The sequence below is a fragment of the Danio rerio genome, chromosome 18, assembly GCF_049306965.1.
Source record: "Danio rerio strain Tuebingen ecotype United States chromosome 18, GRCz12tu, whole genome shotgun sequence".
NCBI classification, from domain to species: Eukaryota; Metazoa; Chordata; class Actinopteri; order Cypriniformes; family Danionidae; genus Danio; species Danio rerio.
Genome location: NC_133193.1, coordinates 36,245,913 through 36,271,006, shown reverse-complemented (window position 1 = coordinate 36,271,006; position 25,094 = coordinate 36,245,913). Strand labels below are relative to the sequence as shown.

The 25,094-nt window shown below is 36.6% G+C and overlaps 3 protein-coding genes across 4 annotated transcripts; 1 reads left to right on the top strand and 2 right to left on the bottom strand.

Annotated features, from left to right (window-relative positions):
* olfcq2 (olfactory receptor C family, q2) lies at positions 1-5,146 on the bottom strand. The gene is made up of 6 exons (XM_021473306.3): positions 4,874-5,146; positions 4,307-4,595; positions 3,300-4,127; positions 2,982-3,206; positions 2,454-2,577; positions 1-2,352 (listed from the first exon to the last, which is right to left on the bottom strand). Exons 1-6 carry the CDS (start codon positions 5,098-5,100, stop codon positions 1,439-1,441), a joined length of 2,607 nt encoding a protein of 868 aa, XP_021328981.3. The 5' UTR covers positions 5,101-5,146; the 3' UTR covers positions 1-1,438.
* Positions 5,147-11,413: 6,267 nt separating this feature from the next.
* Positions 11,414-17,683, bottom strand: olfcq1 (olfactory receptor C family, q1). 2 transcript variants are annotated; one of them, XM_073928765.1, is made up of 7 exons: positions 17,427-17,683; positions 16,861-17,152; positions 15,931-16,734; positions 15,567-15,794; positions 15,098-15,221; positions 14,800-14,993; positions 11,414-12,092 (listed from the first exon to the last, which is right to left on the bottom strand). In XM_073928765.1, the coding sequence occupies exons 1-7, from the start codon at positions 17,651-17,653 to the stop codon at positions 12,066-12,068; spliced, it is 1,896 nt and encodes a 631-aa protein (XP_073784866.1). In that variant the 5' UTR covers positions 17,654-17,683; the 3' UTR covers positions 11,414-12,065. The 2 variants fall into 2 exon arrangements, with proteins under 2 accessions (XP_073784866.1, NP_001076568.1); NM_001083099.1 differs by lacking the exon at positions 11,414-12,092 and having other exon boundaries at positions 14,089-14,993; positions 17,427-17,536.
* Positions 17,684-20,799: 3,116 nt separating this feature from the next.
* On the top strand, positions 20,800-25,092 carry olfcu1 (olfactory receptor C family, u1). The gene is made up of 6 exons (NM_001082899.1): positions 20,800-21,026; positions 21,274-21,580; positions 21,755-22,570; positions 23,573-23,800; positions 23,882-24,005; positions 24,188-25,092. The coding sequence occupies exons 1-6, from the start codon at positions 20,800-20,802 to the stop codon at positions 25,090-25,092; spliced, it is 2,607 nt and encodes an 868-aa protein (NP_001076368.1).
* The last annotated feature ends 2 nt before the right edge of the window (positions 25,093-25,094 follow it).

Genomic DNA, 25,094 nt, shown 5'->3' with positions numbered 1-25,094 from the left:
TTTCTGTTTTGATTGTCACCAGTGTTGCCTCTGCTGGAGATCACTTCCTTGTACTTCCAGACTAAACTAAAACTCCCAAAAGTCATTGCACTCATCACTCCTGCCACAGCTGACAATCATCTGGACACACACACACACACACACACACACACACACACACACACACACACAGCTGAAACTCCTCATCAATTACCTGGACTATATGTTCATCTCTCCTACACACACACTTTGCTGAGTGTTGTTTTTCCCACAAAAAAAAAAAAAAGTTTTTTTCCCTGTTTGTCATGCTGTGTTTTTGATCCTCTTGTTTTTTACATTTATGTTGTCTTGTTTCCTGTCCTGACCATTCACCTGTTTTTGACTTCACTCTTTGGATTGTCTCATGCTCCAATTCGTACCTGTTTGACTGTTGCCTGCTTGACTATTATTTGTACTAAACTGCACATGAATCCTCTTCTCCATGAAACATCGAAATTATGTTTAACAGAGCAAGAAATTTTTTTACATCATTTTCTATATTTTCAGCAAAAAGTTATATTGTTTTATTTCTTCTAGAAAAACAGCAGTTTTAATTTTTTAAAGAAACATCTCAAGGTTAAATTGTTAGCCCCTTAAGCATTATTTTGCTATTGTCTACAGAACAAACCATCATTATACAATAGTTTCCCTTATTACCCTAATTCGTTTAGTTAAGCCTATAAATTGCACTTTAAGCTGGATACTAATATCTTGGAAAATACCTAGTAAAACATTATGTACTGTTATGGCAAAGGCACAAAACATCAGTTTTTAGAAATTAGTTATTAAAACTAGTGTGCTTAGAAATGTGTTGAAAAAAATCTTCTTTGCAGTAAACAGAAATTGGAGGGAAAATATACAGGGGGGTAATAAGTCAAGAAGGCTAATAATTCTGAATTCAACTGTAAATACATAGTTCTAACTTATATAGCTTAAAGTGCAACATAACTATATATATGTACGCTTAAAAACATAACTATGTTATTACTTTAATTAGGCAAGTTAGGTTAATTAGGCAAGTTGTGTAGAAGTGTTTTTTTTTTTTTTGTAGAATATATAGAGAGAGAAAAAAGGACTAATATTTTTGACCATTAACAATGTAAACACTGCTTTTATTCCAGCCAAACTTAAAGAAATAAGACTGTCAGCAGAAGAAAATTATTATATAAAATACTGTGAGAATTTCTTTCGTCTGTTAAACATAATGCTGTAAATATTTGAAAAAGAATAAAAATGTCATAGGAAGGCAAAAATTGATGTCACCTGTATATAGGATGTGTACAGATAAATTGAAGAGGGTTAATTGTTTAATTTGATTTTTATTATACAAGTTTTACTTAAATAATAAATAAATTAAGAGAGTGAGACTTAGTACAGGATCTTAGAGCAGCAATTTATTTAAGAAGGTCAGCATGTAAAATTATTTATTTTGAGTCGATCGTCCCATGATGGCTTTTTTAGTGTTTCTTTCTGGGTGTAATATAATGATGTAGCACTTTGGGGCAAATATGGCAGCCAGTAATCCAAAACTGGAAGCTAAAATAGCAAATATCTCCACAGCCACTGCATATTTTCCTGGTGAACTCGCATATGCTGGAACAAATGCAATCCATACAGCACAGAAGATCAGCATGCTAAATGTGATAAACTTTGCTTCATTGAAATTATCTGGAAGTTTCCTTGCCATGAAGGCTAACAAGAAGCTTACTGCTGCCAACAGTCCAATGTATCCAAGGAGCAAAGAAAAACCAGCAACTGAGCCAATGGCACATTCATATACTATTTTAGAATGAATGTACTGGTTGTTTTTATGAGGTGTTGGAGATGCAGAGGACAACCAGACAGTACATATTGCTACCTGTGCAGAAGTTAGGGCTATAACTGTCCCTCTTTGCTGTGCTGAACCAAACCACTTTATGGAAGTTTTTCCCTCTGGCCGCGAGGTCTTGAATACAGCTATTACTACCATAGTCTTAACTAGAATGCTTGAGATGCACAGGACAAAGCTTATGCCAAACACAGCATGTCTTAACTGGCACGTCCACAACCGTGGCCGGCCAATGAACAGCAGCACACACAGAAAGCAAAATTTGAGTGACACCAGTAGAAGGAAGCTGAGCTCTGAGTTGTTGGCTCGTACTACTGGAGTGTTATGGTGATAAGCAAAGATAACCAACACAAGAACACAGAAGCAGGTTCCTAAAAGAGAGGCAGTGGTCAGCGATATTCCAAGCGGATCATCATAGGAAAGAAATTCCATTTCTTTGGGAACACAACGGTCATTTTCTGGACTTGACCAAAAATCTTCTGGGCATATGAAACATTCAGGAGAATCTGAAAGAAAAAAAATACAACTGTACTGTTATTAACCAATAATACACATATAAATGATCCAAAAGGTAAAATACTCATTGAAATATTCTCAATTATCTTACCTGTAGTATTAGAAATCTCGCCATCCCCACATGGCAGGCAGTCAAAACAGCAGACAGGGAGACCCTTCTTCCTGGCTCGCCTGGTTCCTGGGGGGCAGCTCTCACTACACACAGAGTCTGGGGGCTGAATATAATCAATATTTAAATGTCTTGTTATATTTTCATATATTATTATTATTAGTAATATTAATATTATTAGTCTATAACTTTTAGTGCTGGGGAAAGATTTATCATGATTAATCACATCAAAATAAAAGCTTGTTTTAACAATATATGTGTATACACACACACACACACACACACAAAACTATAAAAAAAAACTAAATACTAGTTTTACTAAATAACTATAAATAGTTATTTAAATTTCTAAATAATTTGTATAATTTACATTTTCTCAAATATAGCATGCATATGTGTATTAATATATTCATATATACTATACAGTATGTCAAAACAAACGTTTATTTTTACACAATTTATTTTTGCACAGCATTATTCATTTTATTTTGAATATTATATGCTAATTGCCTTTTTTGTTTCAAAGTTCCAGAATAATGCATCCTCATCCAGTGTTAAGACTTTCCCTAATATTGCCTCTTCATAAACACCGACCACATGGACAATGATCGACCCATCAGACCTTGGATGCCAATTCATTACATCATAGATGGCCAGAGCATCTCCATTCTCATCAAATGACACATGATCCCCAAAGCCTGTGGTGAATTTTACATTCTGTATGTAGTGAACCAGCTGTTCAGTTTGTATATAGAACACACGTTATATAAAATCTGTGGCACAGTATTAGAAATTGTACATACAATATGTGCTATTTAGAAGACTTACCTGCCATGGTTTTAGATTGGATATGTCAGCACAGCTGTTCCCAGTGAATGGCCCTTTTCCTTCCTCACACTTTACTAGGTCATGAAGTGCATGTGCCAAGGCATAAACAGCTTTATAAACATTATAAGAGGCTCTCAGCTCTGACACATCCGTGTATGCTGTTTCTGAGTTGTTAAGATCCTCTTGGCCTGAACATTTGTTTCTCCCCCTTTCTTGCTGTTCATCTACTTTTTTACCTCCAACCTCAAACTTGCACCCAAACATGGTCTCCCAAAAGATTCTAATGGTGCTGTTTTTTGGATTTTTGTCAGGTCGAAGATTTTTTAGAAATTCATAAAGTCCCTGAATCTGTCCACGCCGGATGGCAATTCCCAGTGTGCCCCCCAGTAGCGGTAAATATTGTGGAGTTTGCAGGACAGGTGTTGTAGTCCAAGCCTCACTTGCAATCCACTGCTTGCCTGTCACATTTTGCAGTAACAACTCATCCATCAAGGATGCCAGATCAGTTGAGAATGCTACAACTACTTTGGCTGTAGACTTTTGAATAACTCCTGCTATTCGTTGAATGTCTCTACCGTTGTTATCATAAGGCAACATTTCAGAAAAAGCCACACAACCTCCCAAAATCTGCATTTCTTGCTGGAAGGACTGAGCAGCGTAGATGCCATAGTCATCATTACTGTAGAGGAGACCAACCCAGGTCCATCCAAAATGTCTTAAGATCTGAACCATAGCCCGCACCTGGAAGGCATCACTGGGGATTGTTCTGAAGAAAGAGGGGTACTTTTTCCTGTCACTCAAACATGAGCAGGTCGCATAGTAGCTAACCTAATAAAATTAGTAAAAAAGAGGCTTCTCAGGTAAGTTTTACATTATGATAATAATGATGTTTGAAAGTAGTAATAAGCAAGGATTAAAGAAAAATGTTATTTCTTGTTTAAAAAAATTAGTATTTAAAATGCTTTTTTGAAAATTAAAATATCAAATTTTAGAACAAAATTTCTTACCATAGGAACTCGATATAGCCCCAGGACACTAGAAATTGTTATAGATTGAGTTGAACCAGGATCCCCTACAATGCCAATCACCGGCGGAGGGCCAGTGCAGCTGAGGTTTGAGGATTCCTCTGTCCCACTAACCAGGGACATAGCAGCCCGGAATGCCACTCCAAGCCTTAAACAGTTGTCATAAATCTGGTAACCAAGTGTGATGTTAGGCAACAATTTGCTATTACTATTAATCTCATTTATAGCAAAAACCATAGTCAGTGCTTGCTGAAAACTTGCCATATAGAATCTGGAAAAGGCAAAACAGATCTCATGACTAAATAGAAATCTAGGCAACCTACTTTACATTTGAAATGAGTTTACTGTATATTTGAAATTGTTGCAAAATGTATATAACATTAAATTACAGCTTTAAAAATTAAGGTCACCAAGAGCAATATATACAACAAAATTGTTACATTAGCAAACTCACTAGTTCTCATTTATTTTTATTGATTTATTTTTACATTTTACTTTTCAAACTTTGTTTAGAATAGCAGTTCACAATCCCATCCAAACAACACTTACTCCTCACACTGGGGCAGTTCAGGCTCATTTGTGAAGCTAAGCTCTGGGAAAACTTTGAGGTTCTGGACCTCAAAGAGGCCTCCAATAATAAATTCACCATCCTGGTACATCCCATTCAACTTGAAGCATCCCTGGAGCTGACAAGACTCAGAGGTAAAAACACCAGAGATATGATTAAAATACATATAAAGACAGATGTTTAAAGTTATCCACATCTCACACAGCATTCCCAATTCTTTACCATCCAACTTTTAAAAAGTACACCTATTGTATAGCTCAGCAGTGTGTTATTCTTTTTTTTAGAGAAGGAGGTGTCAATGGAAAAATAAGGACAACCCTAAATGGTAATTTTTATTGTGTCACAAGTATGCTAAAAAGTTTGCATACCCCTTGCCGAATCTCTAAAATGTTAATTATTAATTATTATTACAATTTTGGGCTTACAAACAGTTCAGTGGTCTTTCCTGATTCTATTGTTCCAACAAACATTTGCAGAGCTATATCTCTAGAATGGTTATTAAAAGAATAATTCCTGACTCTGTTCTATTAAGATGACATTTTAAAATACACTTCAGTCCTAAATTGGAATGGAAATATGGATATACCTAGGCATACCATAACTGTAATGACATCCTGGGAGCCTCAAATACTGTTTCTTTGTTTCATGTAAATCCTTTGTATTTAAAATCCTATTGAAAAAAATAATAAAACAGTCAATCAGATGATATGAATACAAGATTTTTATTATAATGCTGAAGCAAATTCCTTCAATTTTTGTCATACAGAATATTTTAAAGTAAATCAAATATTCCTGTAAATTTAGATTGAAGGAACAAGAAGGTCGTTGGTTCAAGTCCCAGCTGGGTCAGTTGGCATTTCTTTGTGAAGTTAGCATGTTCTCCTGGTGTTCGCGTGGGTACTTCGGTTTCGCCCACAGTCCAAAGACATGCGGTATAGGTGAATGTCTGTTTGTGTATGTGTGAATAAGAGAGTGTATACGTGATTTACAGTACTTTGTTGGGGCTAGAAGAGCATCAGCAGTTCATTGTGCTGTGGAAATAAGCCGAAGAAAAATGAATGAATGAAATATATTTATATTAGAATTCCTTGCAAACAACATGTTTATGTGTTTTCATTTATTTCTGTCCCCTCATAGACAGCCTGTTGAAAGAGGTGGTACTTTCCCCCCCAAAAGTGGATATTCTTTTGCTGCTCTTTTCATCATTTTGTGTTTATTTGTGAGGTTAAACAAAATATGTTGAATTATTATAATAAAGACAAAATGGCATGAAGTCATGAGTAATGTTTGCATTCACCAAAACATTTTTTATTTTTTAAAAAACAGAACCTGACAGTGAGTGCCACTTGCTGTAGAGCCAGTGTGAAAAAAAGAGTAATCCAAGAGACAGGAAAAGGTTGGGGCAAGCAGATCTATCAAAACCCCAAAACAGTCCAAGAATCAAAAGCCAGACCAGAAAACCTGGAACACTGAACAATACTGAGTTAAGAATGAGTGTGCCTGTGGTGCTGAATAAGAATGATCTGCAGCTGTGTGCATGAAATCAAGGGTTGATTTAGAACTGGTGTGTGAGTGATGGGATTGTAGTTCTGTTGAGTGGCAGATGTGTAGTTCTTCAGTGATCTGCAGAGGCTAGATTGCTGGTGATCCTTAACAGTTGTTTTCCAAAATATTTAAATGTTTTTTATTTGACATTTTACCTTAATTAGGTTAAGATAGTGTGCAAAAATTAAACAAAGTTGGTAGTAGTGAGAGGGAACAGGATTGCCTGGTGGCCTGTCCTCAAACATAATGAAGTCTGATACTCAATTGCAGCACATGTCAGCAATGAACTGGGACTGTTTGAGAAGCAATCTTGCATTGTCCAATAACCTAGAGGCAACACTCTAAAATTAGAGAGAAAAATAAGGGTGATTTTCAGCAAACATGACCCGTAAAGGTGTTTATGCAACTGTATAGTCAACTGAGCAGTGGCTATTTATCTTTTTCTTTTTTTTATTTTTTTATTTATTTATTTGTGAGTGTACTCTCTGTGCACAAAAGCAAAACTAATGAAATGGCCAGACCCTCTTTACCTAACTCGTCCCCCAACGCAAGCCAAACAATAGACATATGCTGTTCCTGACATCCTTTCAAAAAGGGATCCTCACTTTAAACTCAAATTAGGCTCTGTTTACACTGATGCATTTTATATATAAAAAAAGGCATTTTAGAGCAAAAACATAAAGCATTTCTGAAAAGGTCTCCATGCACAATGTCAAAACATACATCATGTCACCACTCAAACACTCTGGGATGCGCTGAAAGTTGCTTCAGTGTGTTCGAACATCTGAGCTTCAGGCAGTCAGCCCTACGCACACCTGCCTGTCAAAGAGCAGCACACACTGGCCAGTCCATCGTCGATCTGCCAATATATCTCATATCTCTTTATAGTTCATAAACATAACATAGGCTAATTTTGACAACGTGGCCCTATATAAATTTCTGGAGGTCGTAAATTATGTAGCTAGAAGTAGATATGGCTGCATTTTATCTTTGAAACAAACACTACAGGGTGGTATGATGATGTTTTTTTTCGCGCTGACCGTTTATCTTTGTATGGACGGCTTTCATACATAGTTTGTCCAGTGGCTTACAGCATACGTCAGCAGACTTGATGCACAAAGAGGAGTTTACCAAGACGACGGGGTTCGAGTCTGGAGAAGAATGATTCCAGAAAGCAGGTAGGACAAAAACAAAAGCCAAAAATAAATAAACAAGTAAATAACTGGGTGAAAATGTGGTAAAATATAATAACGTCATACAAATCATGGGGCTTTTCTTTATCTGGATTGTTTTTCAACACACTGTCGGTTGGGTTTAGCTATGTTGGTGTCACGGTTTGTGGTTGGGGAAAAGGAGAGAAGACTCTGGGGATGGAGCCGTTGTGGTGGAGGAGCCCTTTCTCTTTCTGAGCTTCCTTGGTTTAGGTGGCAGGAAGCTAACCACCTCTTCAGGCACTGTTGGACCCTCCACTACATCTTGAAGTGCTGCAGTGTCATTTATGGGCACCTCAGGGGAAGATGCTGCAGCCAGGGTGGTAGCTGGATGGGTTGCAGCGGGTTCAGTCACCTCTAGATGGGTGACAAGCGTTCTTCCTCCTCTGTCTTCACTGGTGGTCATCGGAGTACTGGGGATTTGGCAGTCTGTGAGCGGGAGGGGCGGTGGACCAAGAGGAGGCAGGCCACTGTTCCCCTGGCTGTGGTACAAATAGTTAGAATGACAGAATACCCAGCATCCCCATCTCCCAGGTCTGAAGGGGGCTGTTGAGTCCAGCATCGAAAGCCTCCTTCAGTGCTGTCGTGGTAAACTCAAGCCCCTCTGCAGCATAAACAAATCGGTAGGCAAACCCCTGGTCTGAAAATTCCCCTCAACGAAAACCAAGGAGTTTGCCCAAACGCTCCTTCTGGTGGCATGCAGAGGGACGTGAACTGGGACATGGGAATAGGAAGATACCCATATTTCTGCTGAACCTCTGTTGGCCAGTTCGTACTGTCACGGTTTGTGGTTGGGGAAAAAGAGCGAGGACTCAAATGCAAAGAAAATAGGTATTTATTAATAGTAAAAAATCAAAATAAAGCAAAATAAACTACCCTGAGGGGAAAACATTAACAAAACACACCAACAAACTTCACTGGTCAGGCTTGTAGGGAACAGGGCTAGACAGACTGGAAAGAACTACAAAGAATGACGATCTGACACAGGACAGCAGACATGAGGAGAATATAAGCAGAATTAAATTAACAAAAACAGGTGAACATAATTACTTAATAATGGGCTAACAAGGAGTGTGGGACTAGACAATAGAAGGGAGAGCACATGACTTACTGTGCGCTCACACATATGCAACACGCATGTTTCATCTCAGCACCAACTAAAACCGAAACCAACTTGAAATAGCTTGATGCTGACAAAACAAAACACAAACACGAGTACAAGAGCGTGCGTCCCAAGCACGCACAAACCCTGCGTGCCCACATCAAGCGGGAGCACGCACAAACCCAGAGTTACACATACAATAGCAAAACAAGTGCTCGACCCAAGAAAACTCAAGCAGAGCACAAAAGGACAGGACAAAACTGAGCTAGTGTCCAGACTCTGCCACCAAAACAAGAATTTACAAGACCAGAGTGGCAGAACCCTAACAGTAGGTGGGCAGTGGTCAATCAGTGCTTTTTAAAACACTATTGGTTGGGTGTAAGGAAGGGGGTGGGTGGAGAAATCAGTCAATTGATCAGTCAGTCAGTCAGTCAACAACAGCCTCTGGTGGATATATGCGAGAGGAGCAGAAATTAATGGCACTCGTGAGAGAAATTTGAGATCTCAAAAAGCAAACACAGCAGCCTCGTCAACCTAGGTTGGATAAATGTGATATTGATATCATCTTGTGTATATCTAATGACTCTTTAGTCATTTGAATATATTAGACTACTTGTTCTCAGGAAAGGTATTTTGACTGAGCACAAATATAGGTTATAATTTAACATTTGAATTTAACAACTTTATTTTGTATACTGAACAAACTTTTTGTACGTTATATTTTTTATAATGGCCATTATTGATTACTAAAACTAATATTCAGCAAAAGAGACTGGGAATTTCATATTTAACCATGCATTTAGTCTGATAATCTTTATTGTGTGCTTATAGCCTCATTAAGCACATATTGCCAAAACCACAAAGTAGTTTCATATTTTCAATGAAAATGTAAAGAAGCAGTTATGTTTAGGCTCTGTTTTGTCAAAAATATGCTTGCTGTGAAGATGACGCTTTTATAAATACACAATGCCTTAACATTTTGGTATGTGTAATGTTTTAGGTGTTAATATCAAAGTTAAAAGAGTCTGTGCTGTGCTACAGTTATACATCATGTTTTTCCTTTGGATAAGGTCATTTATTTTGTTAAAAGAGTGAAACAATGTAGCCAGGGCGATTTGAATGACGCTATAAAGTACACTGTTCTATTTGAAGATTTACCGCATCCTTGGTATTGAGTTCATTTTCTCTATCAAATTTGAAGTCCCAACTTTGTGTACTTGATATTGAGAAACTTTCTCAATCAGGTAGAGACGGACATACACATTATAAGCAAGAAAGGTACCCCGAGGGTCAAAACTACCCAGAGCAACAAAAACTACACTTAAGGGGGAAAACATTAACATAAACAAACTTGACTGGGCTGGCAGGGAAGAAGAGGGCTAGACAGGACAAGACAAGACAAGACTGAATTATCAGGAGGAATGACGACAAACTGACACAACACAGCAGACATTAGTAAATTTAACAAGAACAAATCAAGAAACAAACATGTGAACAGAGCAGAGAGGAAGACAAACAGCTGTGATTCGGGGAGAGAGAAAGAGAAAAAACTGTGCACTCTCTGAAATCTGTGGAAACATGGAAACTGAGAAGCTATTCCTGTTCAAACAGCATCATAAGATCCACATATTTTTCCAATTTAAACATAATCACACATTTTTTTTTATCTTTTACAAATACAGAAAAGGTATATTTTAAAAAAGAACCCTGATACCAATAGCAACAAAGTATGTATTTGTCAGCCAGTAGACAAAACTAGTAAGAGACACTATCACAAACCATCTGAACAAATATACAGTTATGTATTGTATTTTGTATTTTATTTTGTTATTTGGTTCTCACTCATTATCTTTTTAATTCTCATATTAGTTTTCTTTCTTTTTTTTTTCTTTTCTGTGTGCTTGTGTGTGTTCTCAATTATGTGTGGGCTCAATAATATCCCTGACTGTTCAAAATATTTAAGGTTAAGACAAAGCTTTTTATTCTAGGTGTATTTCTTGTGCTTATAAATGAGCATATATAAATGAAAAACTTGAAAAAGCCACATACCTATGTAGAAATCAGAAAATAATTTAACATACCGAATCAATGCACTCTGTTACAACATTAACAATATTCACAGACAATTGTGCTTCATTCTTAGTGCACTCAAAAAAAATTTATTTAGTTGTTTTAGGCTTTGTTTACCATAGTAGAAAAGAAACAATATTCTCAAAATTAATTATAAATAAATAAATAAAAGTTCTTGTTTCATTTAGGTTTGGAGGGAAAAAAACCAAGGCAAGCAAACAAGCTTTATTAGTTTGTTACAAGCAAATTGTTTATTATAACTATAACTTGTATAAGTCATAGAGGATTCAAAGAAATAATAAATATAATAATCATTTTTATTTAATTTTTGTTAAGGCAAATGTAGTGAGGTTTGGTGAGACATTGCATGTGAAGTGAAGTGCGGTGATTGCGATACATGAAGATAGAATTTAAATATTGATTTGCACTCAGAGAAGAAAAATCGGGTATTAGTCAATACACATCAGACTGAATGATGGATTTCATTTCACTGCACATGTTTTTGCATATGCTCGTAAAAACCGGTTGATGGAAACGCCAAGATGCTCATACATTTTGAAAATGCGCATAAAAAAACATATGCGCATAACTGAGTAGGATAAACATTTTATTAGAAACACTTAGATAGAAACACTTTTATCACACAAATTCCAGTATGCGCATTAAAAAAGGTCATGCGATTTTGTGATAAGAGATCATGTAATGATAAAAATGTGTGCAAATGAATAAACCAGCAGGCTGAGCACAATTGCTAATTGAGTCCTTCAGGCTTGTTTGAAACCTACAGGTAAGTGTGTTGGAGCAGGGTTGGAACTAAACTGTGCAGGGCTTCGGCCCTCCAGGAATTGAGTTTGACACCCCTGCCTTAACTGTTTCAGTATTAGTGGTATTATATTATTAATGACTTCCAGAATCAACAGCGTCTGCAGTACCGCCTCTCCCTATACTCAGAGTATGCAGGATGCGTAGGGCCTTAACTCCGGAGGGGGGCAGCATCTCAGCTGCTTAAAAAATATATTAATATTTATTTACTAATAGTACCATAAACTGAGTGCAAATGAAAAATATATTTATGTTGTTAAATACATTTTAAAAAATCATTTTATGACAGACGCAAAAACAAACATGTGACTTTTTTTTTTTTTTTACTTGTACGTGCAAAGCTGCGTACATGCGGCTTGGCCTGGTCCACGTATCTTTGAGGCTGCTAGCTGCATATAATTATAATTGATGCAAGTTGCAGCTCTATTCCCAGGAAAAGACAACAGCAGTCTGGAACCAAGAAGAGGAAAAAAGTACAGGATGAATAGTGTGAATAACTTTCAGTTATCTTGTTTTCATAAATCTGGAAAACTAAAAAACAAAAATTTTAATTTAAAATTTGTAATATTGAGGCTAGCCGTCAAACTTTACTTTATCTATTGTTGTAGTTCACGTTCAGTTTCTTACTTTGTGGCTATGCATTGTGCTTTAAACTGACAGGACATGTTTTATGACTTGTTTGACATGTTTGTCCCTCTTCCCCATGTTGCTAATAATTACACAAACTCAATTATTATTAATAGAAACCAGAAACACAAGAAACCATTTTATTGCATAAATTCATTAATGATTTTTTTTTTTTTTTTGAATGTTAACAAAGTTTTTTGTTTCAAAATACACTCATTCGTATTTAAAAAACACAAATGTCTTTGATTTATATTGAAAGCAAGTGTCAGTTTTTGTCACTATCGATTATAGTGCAAGTTAAATCCACATTTTGGTTGTAGTTTAGACACATGAAGATGGCTTGACTAGACTATTATTTTAATGATGTGTCATGAGTTTTTTCTTTAAATGACTAATTTCATCTGTATTGTACATGGAGGTTTAAAGCAGAAATTTGTTACAAAAGTAGAGGAGGTGGAATGACCAGCACTGCTCCAGAGGCACCAGCAGCTGCACAGGTAAAGACACAGCAGCACTGAGGACCGTCTATCTCTACAGGTACAGAGAGGGCTTTATTTCTTGCCTTTTGTAAATTTTTAAGATTGGGAATGCTTCTGCAGAAGACATGTCAGTGTTTATTTTGATGTAAATTATTATTTTTTAATGTTAATATTTGAATGTTTAAGTATAATTATGCATGCATATTTATGTATGTAAATAAATAAATAAAAACATGTTTAAATACATATGTTTGTGTGTTTTTGTTCCTCTGTGGGGGCACCACAGTAAAATTTTCCATAGGGAACCCTTTTGGGTTGCAGCGGCCCTGAGCGTCTGTATTCAGGATTGCCTTCTGAGGCACAAGTCATTAATTAAATAAAGAAAAGATTAAGGCAGCTTCTCATACCACAGCAAATTTAATTTTTAATTTCTTAATAATTTGGCGCCAATTAGTCAGGAAGTGACCATTTTGTTCGATTTGACTCATTGGATGGAAACGCTGTTTTATTCACAAGTTTTTTATGCAATTATCCAGTTTTGCGAACTGAGGCAGAAACAGCTACTGGGGCAGAACATTTTTAAAAGTTGTTAGTCTGTACACTTAATGTCTGTACACTTGACCTTTAGGATTCCATTATGGACTATTAGTACAAAACTTTAAAAGGAAGGTACCACCCTACCACTTGCAAGTTTCGTTTGTCTCAAACAGGGTTTCATGGAGCTGTCTGTTATTGAGAGCTAAATAAGATGTATTATAAGAAAATAACAAAATGTGCACAGTGGTGGAGTCCCCAGGACTAGAGTTCAGAAACATTAATGATAAAACATTTAAACAATGTAATATGGAAATGTTAAAACACTTGCTACATATTCCATAGTATGGCCACATGCTATTAACAACATGTACATTTAGCATAAACTCTTTATTTAAAAATAATAATTACCTTGCTAGACATTTATCTGGAAACCACAATTACTTGAGTGCAAACCTGTTTACTATTTTTATATGCGTCAAAGCTGTTTTTAAGTTTCATCAAATAGCAAATTTAGATATAGTCTAAAAACACTGGAGAGCGTCTATGCAACACAATCTCAAGGCAATTTGTAAATTTTTGATTTAGTGGCTAATTCATATGAATTCGTACGATCTAATTAGTACAATTTAGTATGATTTGTTCATCTATCAATGACGGTTGGGTTTAGGGGTGGGGTTAGGTGCCATGTCTCAAATAACTGAACTCGTATGAATTCATACGAATTAGCCACTAAACTGGCAAAATGCAACATTTTTACATGTTCTTGTGAGATCAAGCTGGTCTATGATACAAATTATGTTCTTTCAGGTTGCTCTTCCCATGATGGCTTTTTTAGTGTTTCTTTCTGGGTGTAAAATAATAATGTAGCATTTTGGTGCAAATATGGCAGCCAGCAATCCAAAACTAGAAGCTAAAATAGCAAATATCTCCACAGCCACTGCATATTTTCCTGGAGAGCTCACATATGCTGGAACAAATGCAATCCATACAGCACAGAAGATGAGCATGCTAAAAGTGATGAACTTTGCCTCATTAAAATGATCTGGTAAATTTCGTGCCAGGAAGGCTAAGAGAAAACTTACTGCTGCTAAAATGCCAATATAGCCAAGTAGCATTGCAAAACCAACCACTGAGCCAATAGTACATTCATATACTATTTTGGAGCTTGTATACTGGTTGTTTTTGTAAGGTTTTGGGGATGCATTTGTTAGCCAGACTGCACATATGACAACCTGGAGTGCAGTGAGGACCAGAACTGTGCATCTTTGTTGATGTGAACCAAACCATTTCATAGCACTTTTACCCTCAGGTCGAGAGGACTTGAATACTGCTATCACCACCATAGTCTTGACCAGAATGCTGGAGATGCACAGGACAAAGCTAATGCCAAACACAGCATGTCTTAACCGACATGTCCACAACTGTGGCTGGCCAATGAACAGCAGCACGCACAGGAAACACAGTTTGAGCGACACAAGCAGAAGGAAGCTGAGCTCTGAATTGTTAGCACGTACTACAGGAGTGTGACGATGATGTGCAAAAATGACAACCACAGCAGAACAGATGCAGGAGCCAAGCAGGGAAGCGGTGGTCAGAGAGATGCCCAGAGGATCCCCATAAGTAAGAAACTCTACATCTTTGGGGACACACTGATTCTTTTTTGGGCTAGACCAGAACTCATCTGGACACACCACACATTCAATGGAATCTATATTCATGAGAAAAGAGAGAGTGAAATGATATAGGTATACTGTTGATGAAAACTATGATTGAATAAAAATGCAGATAACTTTATGATGTGAATTTCTTTACCTGGTATTGTAGAAATTGCTCCGTCTGCACATGGAAGGCAGTCGAAACAGCAGACAGGAAGCCCCTTCCTCCTTGTTCGTCTGGTTCCTGTGGGGCAGCTCTCACTACACACAGACCGTGCAGGCTGAAAAACATACAAAGAGTTCAGATGCAAAAACCTCTAAGTGCTCTTTTCCTCAGACTCTTGTGTTTAAGTTTTAAGGCAATGAATAACTGCTTTTCATTGCCTTTAAAGTGAAAAACCCGAACATAACATAAAAGACTGAGCTAATTGCTTATTTTTAAACTGTTTGCATCTAAGCTCTTCATATATATACACACACGTGAACACATACGTACATACAATAAACATTTAAATGCCGTATATGTCTGAATAAAATTCAATGATATGACTCTTTTTCAATGTTATGATATACGAACTATACTCCTGTTTCAGTAGTAACAAAAAAATTAAGAAGATATAAGTTACTTTATTTTTTGCTGTGTTCCAGTATATTTCATCTTCCTCCAATGTAAGCACCTTCCCTGTTGATGCCCCTTCATCTACAACACCTACTGTGCGGACAACAATTGACCCATCAGAGCTGGGGTGCCAGTTCATCACATCATAGATGGCCAGAGCATCTCCATTCTCATCAAATGACACATGATCCCCAAAGCCTGTGGTGAAGTTCACTTTCTGTAGGTAGTGAACCAGCTATGCAGATTGAAGACAGGACAGTTGTATGCTTCATATGTACACATTTTTGTCTATTTTTTTATTTTATTTACAGGTTAATGGACATTTAATATATATTAGCTGATAGGCTGTGCTCTGTGTATGGAAGTTTTACCTGCCAGGGTTTCAAGTTTGTTATGCCATCACATCTGAATGGTCCTTTCCCCTCCTCACACTGTATTAGGTCATGAAGAGCATGTGCCAGGGCATAAACTGCCTTATAGACATTATAAGAAGCCCTCAGTTCTGAAACGTCAGAATATGGTGTGTTTGTTGTCCTGATATCTTCTTGACCTGTACACATCGTTTCACCCTTTCTACCCACAGTATCAAAACTGCACTCAAACATGTTTTCCCAGAAGATTTTCACCATATTATTTCTCAAATTACTGTCTGGGTGGAGGCTTAGCAGAAAATCACGAAGTCCCTGGATCTCTCCACGTCTTATGGCAATACCCAGTGTGCCTCCCAGGAAAGGCAAAAGACGCTTAGTGTGAAAAACTGAAGAGGTGGCCCAAGCTTCACTTGCAATCCACTGCCTGCCTGTTACATTCTGCAAAACCACCTCGTCCATCAAGGAAAGCAGATAGGCTTCTGTGGAAAAAACTACCACCACTATTGCTGTAGAGGCCTGAATCACTTGTACAATACGCTGGATGTCCATGTGGTTATTATCAAGTGGCAGGATTTCAGAAAAAGAAACACAACCTCCAAACAACTGCACTTCCTTTTGGAAAGATTGAGCAGCATTGATGCCATAATCATCATCACTGTAGAGGAGCCCAACCCAGGTCCATCCAAAGTGCTTCAAGATCAGAACCATAGCCCGCACCTGGAAAGCATCACTGGGAATTGTTCTGAAGAAAGAGGGGTATTTGCTCCGGTCACTTAAACAGGAGCATGTGGCATAGTAGCTAACCTATATAATGTATATATTTTAAAAAGACAAATGTGTTATCATTACAGCCAGTACAGTTTGACATGAACAGACACAATTAACAATTTTTATAGGCGGTAATACAATTTTATATACAAAACATCCTACCATAGGTATTCGAAATAATCCCAGCACACTGGAGATTGCTATACAATGAGTAGATCCAGGATCCCCCACAATCCCAATGATGGGTGGTGGACCAGTGCAGTTCAAAACATTGAAGGATTCCTCTGTCCCACTAACCAAAGCTGTTGCAGACCTGAATGCAACTCCAAGCTTCACACAATTGTCATACAGATGGTAACCGAGGGTGATGTTAGGCAACAGGTTAGGATTGTTATTGATTTCATTTATGGCATATACCATAGTTTGTGCCTGCTGAAAACTTGCCATATAGAACCTAGAAAAGGTGGTGCAAATGTTATTATTCAGTAAATAATCCTAAAATCAATAATCAGGAAAATGTATTCATTCTCTTGATAGGATTACATTTTTTAATGGATTTTTAGGATCAGTTATGCTCTAAATGAATAAGAAGACAAAAATACAGGTCAACAAAAACACTTTTTTTTTTTTTTTACTTCTGGCTATTTTCATGACTGCATATTCGAATGTCCTTTCATCTAATTATTTATTTCTTTTTATTTCTGCCCATCGGTTTTGCACAGTCTCACCGCTCACAATGTGTCTGTTCCGGTTCTCTTTTAAAGTTTAGTTCCGGGAAAACTGTGATAAGATGAAATGCAAACAGGCCCCCAATCATAAGGTCTCCATCTTGGTACATCCCATTTAACTTGAAGTGTCCTTGGAGCTGACAAGAGCCTGATTTACTGATTGAAGAGGCAGAGATAGATTTAAAAAACAGATAAAAACATAAATATAAAGTGATCCACGTGTCCATTACTCTATCTGTCTCACACACTTGACATGTTAATGCAAGATGCAGTTGATGTGCAGCACTATTTTATAGAGCAGGTGGTGCCACATGGGCTTCTCAGGAAAGACGTCACTTAGTAGATCTCACTGTCTTTCAATTGCACAGAACAAAGCAACATAACAATAAATACAACAGATTTGTGATAACTGTCTTAGTCGTGAACATTACAAATTGTTTGAAAACAAACAAATCATAATTAAAAAGCACAAAACAGCAAAATAAAATCACAGGTTGTAAATAAAGTTTCCAGTAGATGGCAGTCACTAATTAAAAAAGCATATACATATCTGCCATTCCTAATTCAACTCAATAATTCAGCCAGAATCTTAACACCTGCAAACAGCAGAATAGGAATTACAAATGAACAAAGCTCATTTTTTAATAGCATATTTATAATTTTTTCAACCCATTATGGGTCTCTATCTTTGCACACACACACACACACACACACACACACACACACACACACACTATATATATATATATATATATATATATATATATATATATATATATATATATATATATATATATATATATATATATATATATAATACTAGTATTCAGCTTAAAATGCAATTTAAAAACAACTAGGTTATGATCTTTACTAGGCAAGTTAGAATACTTGGTTCTATCTATCTATCTATCTATCTATCTATCTATCTATCTATCTATCTATCTATCTATCTATCTATCTATCATCTATCTATCTATCTATATATCTATATATATATATATATATATATAGATATATATATATATATATATATATATATATATATATATATATATATATATATATATATATATATATATATATATATATATATATATATATACAGTTGAAGTCAGAATTTTTAGCCCCCCCCCCTGTTATTTATTTATTTATTTTATAATTTTATAATATAGTTTAATGGAGAGAAGACTTTTTTTAAACACATTTCCAAACACAATAGTTTTAATAACTCATTTCTAATAACTAATTTATTGTATCTTTGCCATGATGACAGTAAATAATATTTTACTAGATTTTTTTAAAGACACTTCTATACAGCTTAAAGTGACATTTAAAGGCTTAACTAGGCAGGTTGGGGTAATTATAGGCAAGTTATTGTATAACGATGGTTTGTTCTGTAGACCATCTAAAACAAATAAAGCTTAAAGGGGCTAAAAATTATATAAAATATATATTAAATAAAAAAAAAAAAAAAATATATATATATATATATATATATATATATATATATATATATATATATATATTTAGTCCCTTTATCATTCTGAGGTCGCCACAGCGGAATGAACCACCAACTTATCCAGCATATGTTTTATGCAGGGGAGGCCCTTCCATCTGCAACCCATCTCTGGGAAACAACCATACACTCTCATTCACACATAGGGTTGCCCTCCATTCCTTACAGAATCGTTTTTGATAATGAAATTGCGCGTCCGGTTTTGAATCAATACGGGACGGCTTTTGTCCTTTTTTTTTTTTTTTTTGTCAGATACTGAAGATACCTTATTTCCTACTTTTGATTGGGTAATACTTGATGTCATCGTTATGTTTGATTGGTCTTTGTCCAGTGAGGAGGGTGGTTCTTCTAAGCAGAGTGGGTCAAGTCTTGACAGAAAGTAAAGTCAGATGCATCTCCGGGCAACCCTACGCGTTTTAAAGTTTCAGAGTTTAAAGGCAAGCGACTGCAAAAGTACCGCAGAGAGTGGGAGTACATACAGTTGCTGGCTGCAGAGTTTCAGAAATAATTATTTAGCTAACTGCACGATTCGTTGGAGAGCGTTTTATGTGGCTCATGGTGGTCTGTGGGACAACATGCCTCCGGAGAGCAGCATTCCCGCAATGACAGCTCATAAAAATCAAAGTATTACATTGTAAATACAATGTAAGTGGATCACATTCCAATGTAACATTATGATTTGTTTGTTAAGGTTAAGACAGGTACATAAGCATTTATTTAATACTTAAAACATTTTATTGTATACATTAACAAACAACATAATGCCCATGTAAAGAAAATAAACTAGTAAATTGCAACTTTCCATATTTTAAAATTTAAAAAATAGGATATAAGAAAACTTTACTACACTGTAAAAAATCCTGGTTGCCTTATTTATTTATTTATTTTAGCTGAACCAAATTAACCAAAAGTTCATTAACCTTATATTATGTTAAACTGGCTTAAAACAGCTTGCATAACTTAAAAAATTAGATAGAAAATATAGAACATGATTAACTTATTTCAATAAGTTAAAATGACCTAATGCTGTCAGGACTAATTTATCATATAATTATTTTACCGTGTAGCTAATGTTTGTATCTAGTTTATGTATGTGCTGTTTCTATGTTAGGATAGTTGTTACTGCAAATAATGACATATATTTTAGTCAAAATCTGTTATCAATACCACCCTTTAAAATTAGGTTCATTAGTATTTTCTCCTCTCCCCTCCTCTCCTCTAGGTTACAGCAGCTAACTTAACGCAGGTGTACCACACTATTAAACATAACATCAGTGCTGCAGAGTTGTAAAAGAGAAAGACTGACTCCATCTGTTTACACAGATTTCAATAAAATACTTTATTTTAATGTGCAGGTGTTCATACTTTCCTCAAAACATAGGGCTAAAATATTGACTTTTACTATATGTATATGCAGAATATACGTACTGTCACATATTTTGTCTTTTATGTGTTTTTTTAACTAATTTTGTCAGATTCAAAGGTTATAGTAAGGTGATGGGTTTGCATTCACAAGATGTGATTTTAGACAATCATTATGCCATGTCAATAGTAATGTTTTAGTTTTGTTTTATAGGTCAACCTTGTTTTTTTTTAAATGTGCTCTATAAATAAATATTGTATTGTTTTGTATAGGACCTAACATATCAAGGCACTTTAATGTGAAACACAGTTAAATCACATGACCTGAATGACTACTCCACCCACAATGTTTACCATTGGCCAGCGTCACCTGATGTTTCATTCATCATTATAGTAATATATTTTATATATTGGTGGTTCATCCACTCTTTCATCCACTCTGGATGGGATCCTCACTTGCTGCCTCCATGGTTGGAATTTAAAGACCCCAGAAAAATGCCAGTGATTGAACTGGTGTCACTGGGCCTTGCTCTTCTGTTGAACTTCTCAGTAGTTTTATGCACCTCATTGGACAAAAGTTGCTGGACATTGGGTGATTTTAATTCCCCAGTACTGGAACAGGATGGTGATATTGTAATTGGAGGGCTGTTTCCCATGCACAATATAGCTCCAGAAACTGACTATAATTTCTCTGATTTGCCACACTATCAAGATTGTAGCAGGTGTGTGAAATGACATGAGTATAATGGAGAACATAAATGAAAAATTGTACCAAGTTTGTTTTAATGCATGAGTTAAACTGCAATGTAAATGAGGTCTACACCTTAAATGCTGTGTTGCTATGCTAGAACAATTGTTATATCTTTAAACAACTGTTTTCCTAAGAACTAACTTATTTGTCTGCATTTTACTACTGCTACAACCAGTTCCCTACTTGTTGCATTGGCTCTCTGTCTATTTTCTTAACAGGTTTGACTTTCGTGCATTTCGCTGGGTTCAAACAATGGTCTTTGCCATTGAAGAAATCAACAGCAACTCAAGTTTGTTACCTGGAGTGGCACTAGGTTATAGGATCTTGGATAGCTGTGATCATGTGCACACCAGTCTGCGCAGTGCACTTTTTCTTCTGAACGGCACATTTGGTCAAACACAGACTGATGCTGTTGGCACTGCAAATTGCCTGTCCACAGCCCCAGTGCCAGCTGTCATAGGCCTGGCATCATCTTCACCTACACGAGCTGTGGCACAAACTTTGGGTCCGTTTGGAATTCCATTGGTAAGAATCTCAAAATGGGTCTGGTCACAGTTGATAATTCTAGATATTCCATTTATTATTTTTATTTAATAGACAGTCAAATGGAAAGAATTTCATTTAAAACCTTTGTTGATACATTGACATTACCTGAATCTCTCTTGTTTGATATTTCTCTTTGTCTTTTTTCTACTCAAGATAAGTTACTTTGCCACATGCACTTGCCTCACAGATAAAAAGGAGTATCCTTCTTTCCTTCGCACTGTCCCTAGTGACAGGTTTCAGGTGCAGGGACTGGTCCAGTTGGTTTCCCACTTTGGTTGGCGCTGGGTGGGTACAGTGGGCACGGATGATGACTACAGTCACTATGGTATCCAGGCATTTACCGAGCAGCTTGAAAGACTTGGTAGCTGTATTGCCTTTCATCAAACTATACCCAAATCACCTTCTCAGGCACAGATACGTTCTATTCTTAATAGTCTTGAAAGTTCTACAGCACAAGTAATTATAGCATTTGCCACTGAAGGAGAACTGCTGGAGCTCCTGGTTGAAGTTGCTCGCCGGAATCTGACTAGGTTGCAATGGGTGGCCAGTGAGGCCTGGGTGACAGCCAAACTTCTCACAATCCCCGAGCTTCATCCTGTCCTGATAGGAACAGTGGGCTTTTCTTTCAGGGGCACCGCTATTCCTGGCTTGGCTGAGTTTCTCTTCAGGGTAAGGCCTTCATCGAGACCTGAATCTGCTTTCACTAACATGTTTTGGGAGGAACTGTTTGGATGCAGACTAGGTTACGAGGACAGCAATGATTCTGTGTTGCCACTCTGTACTGGCTCAGAGAATCTGCTGGAGACGGAAAGTAGCTACACTGATGTATCAAGGGTGAGGATTTCATACAATGTCTATAAGGCTGTCTATGCTATAGCTCATGCTCTACACCAGCTATTACAATGTGGCTCTAAGGAACAAGGCTCAGATCACAGCTGTAATACTGAATCAAAGTTCTCTCCATTGCAGGTATTAGGCATTTATTTACATATCAGGGTTTTTGCAGGTTTCACAAAGTCAAATTTAAGACTTTTAAAGACATTTTTTAAGACCATAATGAATGCAATTTCAGACTTATACAGGACTTTTTTTATTATATTATATTAAAGTTGGTTATTTTTTAGCCACATTTTTAATAAATTGTCAAAACAAGCAAATCTTATGTATACACATTTTTCAACATAACTTATCTTAAAAAAATATATATATAAAATAAAATTATAATACACTAAATGTATGCACAAGAGTCTGTCCAGGTCAGCGTCCTTAGCATATATGGACTACAAATATAATGAGAATTTTTAAGCTAATAGTAAGGATCATAATTAAACTGTATTGGTAAATAGAGTTTTGTTAAAAGTTCTACTTTGAAGAATTGTTGGTTATTGAATGCGTGTTGGCTTGATTGGGTAGCTTTACATGGTCATAGGAAAACTAGGACCTGGTTACAATTATTTAAAACCTACAAAACACAATTTAAGACATTTAAAGACTTTATAAGGCCTTTGGACACCCTGAATATGATTGCACTTAACAGTTTATTTATTTTTTTGTTAAAAATGTTGTTGTGGGTATTAAAAAATGTAAAATGAATTTGAAAGAAAAAAAAAACTCTTAAACTCAAGAAGATGCAGCATTAAATACTATCGATTAACTCACTTCCCTTTTATTCAGCAGAATGTTACATTTTTCGACAGAAGACATGGTCCTTGAGGGTTAAAAAAACAATAGTATGATAATGTGTGTTGGTGTGTATGTAATAGTTGATTATTTTAATTATCAAGGGCCATATTTTAGAGATAATGATAATTGTTTCAGAATCTTTTTTTTAACTTAGTCTTAAATGGGCCTTAAAAAGTCTAACACTTGTCTTCATAAAGCCTGCAGAAACCCTCATTAAATTCAAAATAAGAATCAATATTGTACTTGTATTTATATACTTTCTCTCATTTGCCATAACTAATAAAATAGCTTCTACGCTATCTGAAGAAGGTACACTTTACAAACCAGTTCAATGAAAAAGTCTATTTTGACACCAATGGAGAGCCTGTGCCACTCTATGACATCATAAACTGGCAGAAAAATGCTAGAGGTACCATCAATTTTCAGTTGGTTGGCACCTATGACGGCTCCGCCCCACATGGGCAGCAGCTTAAAATAGAAGAGGGCTTAATTCGGTGGACAGGCGGACAAACCAAGGTGAGCTTGTGCACTCATGACAAACAGTCACAAAGCTTTCAGTTTTGGCAGACTCCTGACATTATAACGTAATGCATGCAGGTTCCAGTTTCCTTATGCAGTCCTCCTTGCCCACCTGGAACCCGCCAGGCCACTCGACCAGGACAGCCTGTCTGCTGCTTTGACTGTTTGCCTTGTGCTGAAGGAGAAATCAGCAATATATCAGGTAAATGCCTGTCGTTCTGCCGATCAGGAACATTTCTATCCATCTGTTTGCCTGTCTATTTTTGCTGAATGATGCAACTGACCAAAGAGAATCGAGTATTTCAGAGTGTAAATTAGCAAGCAACCATAATTAATGGCAATACATGACAAACAGTGATCTATAATGTTTGTTTGTACCTATAGGTGCTACTGAGTGTCTCAAGTGTCCAGAGTACTACTGGCCAAACAAAGAAAGAGTTTCCTGTGTTGCTGGCATTGAGGAGTTTCTGTCATACCATGACGTGATGGGGATCATTCTCATTTCTTTGTCTCTATTTGGTGTTGCTGTGGCAACAGTTGTTATGGTGATTTTTTTTATTTTCCGAAGCACACCCATAGTTAAGGCCAACAACTCTGAGATGAGTTTTCTACTGCTGCTGTCTCTCAAACTTTGCTTCCTTTGCTCACTGGTGTTCGTGGGTCGACCCTCGCCATTGACATGCCGCGCCCGACAAGCAGCATTTGGAATCAGCTTTGTTCTATGTATCTCATGCATACTGGTCAAGACCATAGTGGTGCTTTTGGCCTTTCGTTCTACAGTTCCTGGATCCATTTCTCTAAAGGTGTTTGGCCCCCCACAGCAAAGGGTTTTCATTTTCTGCTGCACAACAGGACAAGTTATTCTGTGCGCTTGTTGGTTGGCACTAGCACCTCCTTACCCCTATAAAAACACATCCTATCAGGATGGCAGGATTATACTAGAATGCAAAGACATTTTGCCACTTGGGTTTTACCTGGTTCTGGGCTATATAGGATTGCTCTCTTGTATGTGCTTTGTCCTCGCTTTCCTTGGAAGGAAACTTCCAGATACATTTAATGAAGCTAAGCTTATCACATTTAGTATGCTCATATTTTGTGCAGTGTGGATCTCTTTTATACCAGCATACAACAGTTCTCCAGGGAAATACACAGTTGCTGTTGAGATATTTGCCATTCTAGCTTCTACTTTTGGACTTTTATTTAGCATTTTTATACCTAAATGTTATGTAATTCTGTTAAGGCCTGATTTAAACACCAAAAAGGGAATGACTGGAAAATTGTCGAAATGATT

Bases quoted from the DNA above. Each gene is read 5' to 3' on its own strand.
- olfcq2 (XM_021473306.3), bottom strand. From the start codon at position 5,100: ATGCTGTGTGAGATGTGGATAACTTTAAACATCTGTCTTTATATGTAT. The intron at 4,596-4,873 runs GTAAGTGTTGTT...TGCCTTTTCCAG, and splicing joins GAACTGCCCCAGTGTGAGGA to ATTCTATATGGCAAGTTTTC. The intron at 2,578-2,981 runs GCAATTAGCATA...GATTATATTCAG, and splicing joins GGAACTTTGAAACAAAAAAG to CCCCCAGACTCTGTGTGTAG.
- olfcq1 (NM_001083099.1), bottom strand. From the start codon at position 17,536: ATGTACCAAGATGGAGACCTTATGATTGGGGGCCTGTTTGCATTTCAT. The intron at 16,735-16,860 runs GTAGGATGTTTT...TACATTATATAG, and splicing joins GATTATTTCGAATACCTATG to GTTAGCTACTATGCCACATG. The intron at 14,994-15,097 runs GTAAAGAAATTC...TCATGAATATAG, and splicing joins AGCAATTTCTACAATACCAG to ATTCCATTGAATGTGTGGTG.
- olfcu1 (NM_001082899.1), top strand. From the start codon at position 20,800: ATGCCAGTGATTGAACTGGTGTCACTGGGCCTTGCTCTTCTGTTGAAC. The intron at 21,581-21,754 runs GTAAGAATCTCA...TTTCTACTCAAG, and splicing joins GTCCGTTTGGAATTCCATTG to ATAAGTTACTTTGCCACATG. The intron at 22,571-23,572 runs GTATTAGGCATT...CTAATAAAATAG, and splicing joins CAAAGTTCTCTCCATTGCAG to CTTCTACGCTATCTGAAGAA.